Raw genomic sequence first — 10923 nt, 5'->3', positions numbered from 1 at the left:
GGAAGGAAGGAAGGAAGGAAGGAAGGAAGGAAGAAAGGAAGGAAGGAAGGAAGGGAGGGAGGGAGGGAGGAAGGAAAGGGGATCCATCATTCCATTCTCTTCACATAGTGTAAATAGCAATGGAGTAAGGAGTAAAGAGGCTTTCCAACAACTGTCTCTTGCACTATGTGAAAGCCCCATCTTTTTTTTCTAATCACACATTCCTCCATGATCTCCTTTATGCACTTCTCATTGGTGACACATCGCAGCCTGCTCATGTCCACTATGTGTCTCCATCACTCTAAGGGACTACAATTTCCTGAAGACTTTCTACTCCTCCTGCCCAGTCCTGGGCCCAGATGGCTGTGCTCTCATGGATACAGACACCAAAAGAGATTCCCTGAACAAGCTTTGTCCTTTGCCTCCCATTGTGGAACCATCATTCTCTAAGTCAGGCCTTCTTAACACAAATCGACCAAGTACGAGGTCTGTGGACAGAATTCGGGGGTCTGTGAACCTGGATGAGAAAAAATACATATAAATCACATCTTGCTTTTCACTGGCCTCTAAATGAAAGGTGGCATTTCTTTCAATTACTTAAAAACAGGGAAGGGGTCCATAGGCTTCACCAAACTGTGAAAAGAGCCCATGCTAAAAATGTGTGTGTCTGTGTGTGTGTGTGTGTGTGTGTGTGTGTGTTGTGGTTTTTTTCAAACCCTCTGATCTAAGTGAAGAAAGACGGGAAAGATGTCTCTGTCCGTTCTTCACAGGCACCCCCAGAGTGTAACAGTGTAAGTTTGGTCGGGCCGTCTCAGACAGGCTCCACCTCATTAAAAGCCCTGGTTTAGGACCTAATGTGGAGTTAATGCATTCCCTGATTTTTAAAAGACAACCAGCTCGGCAGAGGTCAAGGTGCCCAAGAGGGGGGTGGGGGGCATGAAACAGCTCAAGGGCTGATCACTTCCTGCTCTCAGGTTCCATTTCCTCCATGGATCCCAGGGACACAATTACTTCCAGCTGCTTCCCTTTTTCTCTGGGTACCCAAGACAAAGGCAGGCCATTCTGATGAGCCCCTGGCTGCTGGGGGCTCGCCTGCTGCCCCAACTGTCCACTGGTAGTGGATAATTTTGGCCATTCCCACGAGCACCGTGACAAGGAGGAGGAAACTGGCACACTTGCCTCGGGGGCACAAAGCTGAGGAGGCACATATCCCGCTATCGGAATTGAAGGGGCGCCATTTTATATTCCGGTCCTTGCACAAAATGAGCTATTTATATTACTAATTCTTCCTCTAAATCTGCAGCAACAAACAGGTTAAGGAAATGAAAAATCTCCTTCTATAACAGGAATTCTCCTCTCCATTTTTTAACCCCTCACCTTCCACCTTAATATCAATACTGGGTATTGGTTCTACAGCAAAAGAGTGGTAAGGGTAGGCCATGGGGGTCAAGTGACTTGCCCAGGGTCACACAGCTGGGAAGTGTCTGAGGCCGGCTTTGAACCCAGGACCTCCCATCTCTAGGCCTGGCTCTCAATCCACTGAGCTACCCAGCTGCCCCCAGTTTTTTTTTAAACCCTTAACTTCTGTGTATTGGCTCCTAGGTGGAAGAGTGGGAAGGGTGGGCCATGGGGGTCAAGTGACTTGCCCAGGGTCACCCAGCTGGGAAGTGTCTGAGGCTGGCTTTGAACCCAGGACCTCCCATCTCTAGGCCTGGCTCTCCATCCACTGAGCTACCCAGCTGCTCCCTGGAAATATTCCTTTTTAAAAGATGGACATCTGCCTCGTGGGGAAGCCTCAGCTAAGCCTCAGTGTCCTCATCTGCTAAGTGAAGATTTGGCTCGTGGACTCTAATTCACAGTGCTCTTGTGAGAAGCAAATGAAAGAAGGCACTGTACATACTGGAGAGCAGAGCATCAACATGAGTTATCACAAGAATGATAATAATATTAGTAGCATTTGTCATTTAAGGTTTGCAATGAGCTTTACAAATAAGAGTTTTTCTGATCTTCAAAGAAATCCTGGAAGGTAGGTGTTGCTATTATCCCCATTTTATAGAGAAGGAAGATGAGACCCAGCAAGGTTAAGTGACTTGCTCAGGGTCACACAGCTAATATGTCCGTTTTAAGGGGTCCTCTCATGGGTACTCTGAGAAGCCTTTGCATCAGGTCTCTTTTCTCCCACCCCCTTGCAGTCTCCTCCTTCTGAGGTCGGATTCACAGGCTTCAGTTCTCTCTGGTAACTCCAAACTTCAGGTGCCCCAGACGGAAAACCACTGGATATTCACGGAAATGGGGAAAGAGATGCTCACAAGCCCCTGGAGGGCTGGGGCCACTGAGAGGACATGTGCCTGTCTTTGGTCTCTCGTCCCCTCTTAGCACCTGGTATGAGCCTGGCACATAGTAGGCACTGAATAAATGCTTGGGATCGAGTAGCTTACAAGTGCACAATAGCACGTTCCCCTAAATCAGTGGTTCCCAAACTTTTTTGGCCTCCCGCCCCCTTTCCAGAAAAAATATTACTTAGTCCCCTGGAAATTAATTTTTTTTTTAATTTTAATAGCAATTAATAGGAAAGATCAATGCACCTGTGGCCATCACCACCTTCCTGGATCACTGCAGCACCCACCAGGGGGCGGTGGCGCCCACTTTGGGAATCACCACCTAAATATTCTCCAGATTTTTGTCCTCTGAACGTGGGTTTGGGTTTCTGAAATAACCAAAAGTCAACCAGAGCCAACCTCTAGGACTAAGGCAAGTGGATCTTTCTGGGAAAAATAATTTTTGGTCTCAACTGGCATCTGACGGTGGTATCGTTCATTTTCAAGATGATTTTAAAAGAAAATAGAGTGGGAAGAGAGCCAGTCAAGGAATCGGGGAGACCTGGGTTCAAGTACTGTCTTTGACAAGTACAAAATGCATGATCTCCATCATCTAGTTAAGCTCTCTAAGACTAAGTTAGAGAGAATTGTATATTGGCATCAGAGAATCATGGGAAACTTATAGGAAGTGACCCAGAGTGAAGAACAACAAAAACGATGCCAAATACTATGTCATTGGGTGACCATTCTTGGCCTCAGAGAAGAGATGAAGCGAGACCCCACTTTCCTCTGGTAGAAGAAGTAGAAATGATCCTACATCGTCGTTTTATCAAAGAAGCAAAAGGACCTCCTTCTCCATTCAGTCCTTCCTTCATTCTACGGTCTAGCCACAGTGACCTTCTCTCTGTTCCTCCCTCACCCGTGACTTTCCTTCTCCCATCTCCATGCCTTTGTCTCCTCTGTCTGGAGTGTACTCCCTCCTTGTCTTCACTTCTTAAGCTGCCTCCCTGTCTTTCAGGCTATAGTTTTAGCCCCACCTCCAAGGAGAAGTCTTTCCTCCCCTCTCCCAGTTACGAGTCCCAGCCCTCTCCCAAACTACCTTTCCTTTAGCCTGGAGATATCCCCAAAGAACACATACCCCTGGAGAGAAAGGATAAGTCATTCTTTGGATTTATTTCCCCAGAACCTTGAACAGGACGTGGGTGGCGCAAAGTAAGTTGATTGATATTGATTGATAATGTTGGTTGATGATTGATTAACTGCTGTGGTACAGTCAATATGTCAGCCAGCTTGAAAGAACTGTCTTTCTCTGTTATAAAGGAAGGTTCACAGATGGGGAGGGGGGATGAGGAGTGGCATAGATGTTGAAATATTGGCTTGTCTTAAAGCTTTAAAAAACACTTCTTTTAATAAGAAAATGGACTAAAAGATGGGGAGCCTGGGTGCAGAGCCAGAGGACCACAGAAAGGCAGTTTCGGTCAACCACTTTGGGTGGAACTTTCACAGAGGACTTGTGGAAATGGAGAAGTTATATGTGAGAATCAGCCTGCCATAATAATTTTGAAACCAAAAAGACTTTGATTGAGTCTCACCTCTGATGAAAACTAGCTGTGTGACTCTGGGCAAGTCACTGAACTTCTCTAAGTCTATAACTTGCAAATCTACCATCTACAATGGTAGAGGGAATTTTCTCACCTGGGAGCTCCCTAGGCCAGTGATGGGCAAACTACGGCCTGCGGGCCAGGGCGGCTCCCTGAAATGTTCTATCCAGTCCCGTGACATTATTCCTAATCTGACAAATACGATGAGTAGGCTACAATACAATGAAACTTCGAAAGAGTTGCCTTAGAAACAGACTGACAGAGAAGCATTTCCTTTCCTTTGGCCCCCTCTTTAAAGAGTCTGCCCATCACTGCCCTTTACCATGAGATCACAAGTCCATTTCCTATCTCTGTAAGAATTACATAGGAGCTTGGGCACGAAAAAGCTGTGATCTGCACTAGTGGAGAGAATGTTCCACTGAAGAAATCACAGGCTGATGGCAATGTGCACTTTTAGAAGGAATCAGTCACGGTGCTCTATGGCCAGACCCTTTCAGGTTTTAAGCTCTCCATGATCACTCCCCTCGCCCTTTGGACTTCTTAATTTAGCTCCGCTATCTCCTAGGGTTGGCCCGGCTCCTAAAGAGCCCAAGGTTGAAGTATTTAGCCTGTGCGGTGATATAAAGTAATATTTAGTTCTGAGGCTAGTCCCAGAGCCCTTCCAGCAGCTCCTTATGGCCTGAAGTCATGGAGACAAATTCTGTGGAGATACTGAAGGCCCCTCTAGTGAATCATTAGAAATAACACACACGTTTCCTCATGCTTTCATCATAGGAAAGGCTCCGTGCACACATTCATGCCAAGCAGCAAAAATGACCACATCCTGCTAAAGCCTTGAACAGTCTTTTCTAAGACAGGGAGTTATGGGCTGCCATTCAAAAGGCAAAACAAAGGAGGAAGTCAGTGTTCATTGGGAGCAGCTCGAGAGTGTCTCCTGATCCAATCTAACTTAATCCAATCCAACAAGCACTCATTAAGGGCCTACTATGTGCTAGGAATTTCCCTTAATCATTGGGGATGTGAAGACAAGAATGACAAAGTGGCTTACCCCAAAGGAGATTCCATTCTTTTGGCTACAGATTAAGATCTTCAGATGCAAAAGGCCTGACTGGGTAGTCTGGAGAGGAGGGGGAGACTCAACAGATCAGTAATCTCGTCAGTCTCCATCCCTCCAGCAATGGCTCCACATCCTCCCATGCCCATCATTCTTAGTCACATCTCTCAGTCCCTCCAGCTATGGCTCAGGTCCCTACAACTCCACATCGTCTCCTCTCCTGTCATCCTTAGTTACAGCTGTCCATAAACCCTCCGGAGAAAACCAAACTGGTAGCCTCCCGAGGGTTCTTTAAATATGTGACAAATACCAGTGGAGCAAGAGACTCCATGAATCCCTCAACTGGCCTTTATTTATTAAGTACCTACTGTGTGCCAGGCACTGTTAAGCACTGGGGCTACAAATACAAACAAGTAAATAATTCTACTGGCAAATGCATATATCCTAATGGGGGAGACAATAAGCAAATATATAAATATGTGATGCATAAACCAAAAGTTACTCAATGCAAACAAATGACAAGTCGCTAAATACAAGGTAGTTTGGAAAGGAGGCCACTAACAGTGGGGAGACTCGGGAAAGGCTTCATGCAAAGATGGTACTTGAGCCTCATACCGAAGGAAGAAAGGCAGAAAGAAAGAGGAAGTGAATTCCAGGCAGCATGGAGATGGCCAATATGGAGGCAGGGAGATGGGGAAAAAATATGGAGAGGCATGTAATGAACAGAGAAAAAGCCATTCTGGCTGAATCCTGGGAGCAAGATTAATGCAATGGCCAATGAAGCTGGAAAACTCATTGTGGGGCCAGCTTGTGTAGAGTTTGTAAAACTAAACAGAGGAATTTAGAGTTCATCCAATAGACAACAAGGAGGCACAAGAATTGCCTGAATAGGAAGAGACAAAGTCAAATATGTGATTAAGGAAAATCATTTTTAGGGGCAGCCAGGTGGTTCAGTGGATTGAGAACCAGGAGGTCCTGGGTTCAAATCTGACCTCAGACACTTCCTGGTAGTGTGACCCTGAGCAAGTCACTTAACCCCTATTGCCTAGCCCTTACTGCTTTTCTGTCTTGGAACCAATACGCAGTATTGATTCTCAGATGGAAGTTAAGTGTTTTGTTTTTTTAAAGGAAGATCATTTTGGTAGAAGCATGGAAGTTGGAGCATAGTGGGGAGAGACTTAGGACAAGGAGACCAATTAGGAAGCTGTTGCATTAATTAGATGAGAGGTGATAAGGACCTCAACTAAGATGGCAACTATGGGAGGAGAAAAAAGGGAGTGGATTTGAGGGAGGTTGTAAAGTCAGAAAGGGCCATATTTGGCAACTGGTTGGATGTGTAGGAAGGAGAGAGGGAGTGAGGGTTCAAGGAGAATGCCAGGGTAATAAACCTAGAACACCGGAGAGATGGACACTAGAAATTAAGAAATTTGGAAGAGCCTGGAAGGGTTTGAGTGAAAAGATAATAAGTTCAGTTATGGACATGTTGAGTTCAAAGTGCCTATAAGATATGCAGTTGGAGATGCCCAGTTGACGGATGGTCATGGGAGACTTAACTCAGGGGAGAGACAAAGGCTAGACATCTAGTTCTAGAAGTCATCTGTATGGAGATGATAGTTAAATCCATGGGAATCGATGAGAGGGAAAAGAGAGGAGAACTCCAGATAGAAGCTTAGGAAACATCAAGAATAAAGAGCTGTGACAAAGATGAGGAACAGGCAAAAGAAACGAAGAAGAGGTCACACAGGAGTGAGTGTCAGCAGAGTACACTGGCATAAAATCTAGAGAGGGGAAAATACCCAGGAAGAAAGAGTAGCCCATAGGGTCAGATCCAGCAGAGAGGCTGGGAAGGACAAGACTGAGAAGAGACCATCAGATTTGTCAACCGAGAGATCATTGGATGACAAAAGATTGAAGGGACTGTGGGAAGGTGGGCATACGGGTGTATTACTGGAGAGCAGTGAATTACTACAACCATTTGGGACGGGCGGGGCGGGAGATGTGTCATTACACACAGAAAGTGGCCAATCCATGTCTTTGGACCAAAATTTCACTGATAGGTATATTCATTCCCAAAGGAGACCAATAATAAAAAGGAAGGGCCCATACAAACCACAAATATCTGCAATGGTCTTTTTAGTAGAAGCAAAAAAAGTGGAAACATAATGGATGCCCATCAATCGGTGGCACGATTAAACTACTGTGATGCATGAATGGGATGGAATGTCTCTGTGCTGTAAGAAATAGCAAAGATAATGACTACAGAAGAACATGGGAAGACTAATACAAATGGGTGCCGTGGAAAGCAAGCCAAGCCATAAAAATAATCTACGCGATGACAACCACCATGTCAATGGAGGGAACAGCCACAAAGCAACTGAAAACTGAAAACTAAAAAGAAATTGGGCAGCGAGGCAGCACTGTGGATAGAGTGCCAGGCCTGGAGTCGGAGAGTTTGATCTTTGTGAGATCAAATCTGACCTCAGCACTTCCGGTTAAGATGGCGGCAGAGTAAGGAGCAGCTGCTCGATCTCTCCTAACCAATTCATACAAATCTGACCTCAGACACTTACTAGCTAGATGTCCCTGGCCAAATCACATCACCCTATTTGCCTCAGTTTCCATATCTGTAAAATGAGCTGAAGAAGGAAATAGCAAATTATTCCAATATTTTAGTCAAGAAAACCCCAAGAGAAGTCACAAAGAGTTAGACATGACTAAACAACCAAACAAAAAATAAACATTGTGAAATTACAAAGAATTTGGCCCCAAAGAAGAGCTTTGAAAAGATACCTCCTTTAATTCTTTTTCAGAGTTTGAGGATTCTTGGGCACATCAACTATCCTGAGAGATGGCAGGGTGGGGAGGGTATTGATTGGTTTTGCTGATTTTCTCTTCCTCTTTTTCTATTTCATTTTCTTTTAATTTGTTATAGGGAATGGCTCTCTGGGAGATGAAGGAGGAGGGATACAGGGAGAAATTTTCATGATGTCAAACCAAAAGGAAGCAGTACAAAAAATGTAAATGCTCTGTAAACACCAAAAGGAGATACCATCAGGATCTTGGGAGTGGATAGTTTCATTGGAATGATAAAGTAAAACACCAAGCTGGAAAAGATTGAGGAATGAGAGGAGAAGTGAAGGTCGCAACCTAGCCGGTCCTTTCAAGTTCTAGCTGAGAAAGGCAGGAAAGATCTCAAATGATGGCCTGGGGTCATAGCAGGGCCTGGAGATGTTTCATTAGGGAGAGGAGAGAGGAGGATGCTTGAAGGCAATAATAAATGGTAGGTTATAGATTGGCGAAAAAGAGGGTTAAGATATGATCTGTCAGAAGAGAAGAGGATCTCGCCTTGGCATGAGGAAGGACTCCCTATGTCATAGTCCTGGGCTGAGGAGGAAGTAGGTGGAAGACGAGAGAACTGGAGATGATATGAAGAGGTTTTGAGCTCAAGAAAAGAGAGGAAGAAGAGAGAGCTCGCAGATGGCCTAGATTTTCTCAGTAAAGTAGGAGACGAGGTCCTAAAGGGAGGTGGGGGTGGGGGCAGTACAGGAGGCTTTAAGGATGGAAGAGAAGGCATGGAATAGTATCCGTGGGAAGCGAGCTGGGAAATCAAGCAAAGCGAATCAAGGCTGCCTTGCTGCAGTGAGAGCCCCAGTGGAGTGGGATGGGCCATACACCCAGGCAGCAAGGTGCTGAGACCTCCAGCTTCGCACACCCACTCATGAGGATGAGCAGAGGAGTAGATGGTAGATACAATTCACAGCTGAGGGTTGGCAAGAGAAGGGCAGAAATAGGTGTAGGCGTATGGGATTGGCTGATTATAGGGTCAGGACTAGAGAGGAAGAGAAGTGAAGTCAAAGCAGGGATAATAGTGTGAGGAAATACAGAGAATCTCAGTGCAGGTGAAGGGGCCAGAGGGAGGGAGTGATAAGAGCTTACAGCCACAGGAGAATGCCGGAGCTTCTAGCTGGCAAAGAAGAGTAATTGTGAGTGATGGAGAGATCCAGGGGGTGACCGTCCATCCCTCTGTGTGTGGCTGAGGTAGGGAAAGGAGGAGGCCCGAGATTTAAGAAGACTGTGGAATTGGGAGGTGAAGATGTGAAACCTCCTAGTACAAGGACAAGAGCAGGGAAGGAGAGAAAGATGGTGAGCCGGGACTGGACTCCCTGAGAAAGGAGAAGAATGACCTGGGAGGAAGAGCCAGGGTTGACATACTAGAGCTGCTCTCATTGGATGATGTGGAACATTTCGATCGAATGGATTTTGATGGAGAAAAAAAAATAGCTGAGCGAAGTGATTAAAGGAAAATATGGAAAGGAAAGCGAGAGAGCTCAGTGGCTCGGTCCCCTCATCGTCCTGCGCCGCCATGGTTGGATGAGATGGAGTCTGGTCTCAATTAGTTCAATCCCTCATTTTAGAGATGAGGAGCCCAAGGCCCAGGGAGAGTGAGGGACCTGCCCAAATGGGCCAGCCAAGAAACTAAAATCCTTTGTGAGTGCCTTCTTGGGTTTGGCTTCCCTTGAAATGAGGTCATCCTTACTAACAATAGACAGTCCCAGCACCCCTGCCATGAATTTTAAGTGGTACTAAACTTGGTGCAACACAGCCCAGCCTGGGCCCAGCCTCACCCCGGCTCCCCGGGACTTAGGGAATGGGCTATCGAAGCAGGGAAGGACGAGCCGGCATGAGCCGTGCTGGGGTTCTTTGAGGTTATCAGACCCCAGCCTTGCGTGGATGTTCCTCAGGCCAAAGGTTCCAGGTGTGCTTCCCGGGGACCACGCTGCAATATGTCGCCCTCATCCAAGCTGGCTTCCCTTTCCTCGGTTTATAAATAGATGCCTTTAGAAGTGCTGACGCGTGTGGTCAGAGACCTTTTGCCTCTTCTTCCTCACCTCAGAGCTAAAAAGCTCACTGGAGGAATGGGGTCAAACAGGAAGCCCCTGCGCCGTGGTTTAAACAATTCAGACTCAGCACCTGGGCCCAAAGACAGCTCAAAAGAGGCCAGGACAAAGGGGGCAGAAGGCCCGCTGAGGCTCACCTTTAGCCTGGCAGAGGCACAGACTGAGAAAGGAAGCACTGAACAAATAAAGGGCTCCTCCCAGGCTTTTCCCCTGCCACAGGACAGATGTGGCCCCACCGCCCGAAAAGATGCTTTTCCATCCCAGGCCATGGGAGGAGCCTTCGACAGAGAGGAGGAAGGAAGAGGAGCATTGTGAGAAGGGAAGGAGGGGGCCACGGGCCGCTGCCATGACAAGCCACGGCCAAAACGGCCCTGAGTGCAGGAGGGGGCGATGAGTCGGGCAGCACCTCGAGAAAGGGCAGACTGATTTCACAGAAGAAATGTTAACTTCCGTTACTGCCCCCAGCTCAGCCCCAAGTGCCACCCCCTGGCGTCCCCAAGGAAACTGCCCGCAGATGGGGCCAGACAGGGGCCACGTACCCAGAGAGCAGCAGTCGGCCCTGAAGCTTCAGATCGGCGGCACAATCTTCTGAGTGACAATTTCTCTCAAAAACAGTCTGCGAAAGAGAAAAATAGACAAATCAGGTGGGAAATGAACAATGGGATAGAGAGTACAGTAGAGAGGCTGTTGGACCTGAAGTCTGGAGAGGCCTGGGTTTGAATCCAGGCCCAGACACTTTGGGGCTGCCCAAGCCACTCAACCTCTGACTGCCTCAGTCTCTTTATCTGTAAAATGAGGATGATAATAATACCCACCTTCCAGGGCTGTTGGGAGGATCAAATGGGAGAACACATGGAGCTTGCTTTATAAACCTTACTGCTACCTAAATACCGGTTATCGTTATTATGGATTACCCTGAAACAGCACTCTAAGGTTTGCAAAACACTATACATGTTAACTCAGAAGGAAGGAAAGAAGGAAGGGGAAAAGGTAGAGAAGGAAAAGAAGGAAGAAGAATAAGAAAAAGAAAGAAAGAAAGAAAGAAAGAAAGAAAGAAAGAAAGAAAGAAAGAA

General features: G+C 46.6%; 1 protein-coding gene across 1 annotated transcript in view; it reads right to left on the bottom strand.

Annotated features, from left to right (window-relative positions):
- ITGA9 (integrin subunit alpha 9) overlaps nt 1-10923 on the bottom strand; it is a 355639-nt gene that overhangs the window by 148347 nt on the left and 196369 nt on the right. Inside the window, exon 17 of the mRNA XM_044675555.1 lies at nt 10390-10466. Within this exon, the coding sequence (XP_044531490.1) occupies nt 10390-10466 (77 nt within the window). The remainder of the gene's footprint in view (nt 1-10389; nt 10467-10923) is intronic.

This window comes from Gracilinanus agilis, chromosome 1 (genome assembly GCF_016433145.1).
Source record: "Gracilinanus agilis isolate LMUSP501 chromosome 1, AgileGrace, whole genome shotgun sequence".
Lineage (NCBI taxonomy): Eukaryota > Metazoa > Chordata > Mammalia > Didelphimorphia > Didelphidae > Gracilinanus > Gracilinanus agilis.
The sequence above is the reverse complement of the archived record's forward strand: the minus strand, read 5'-3'. Positions and strand labels throughout refer to the sequence as shown.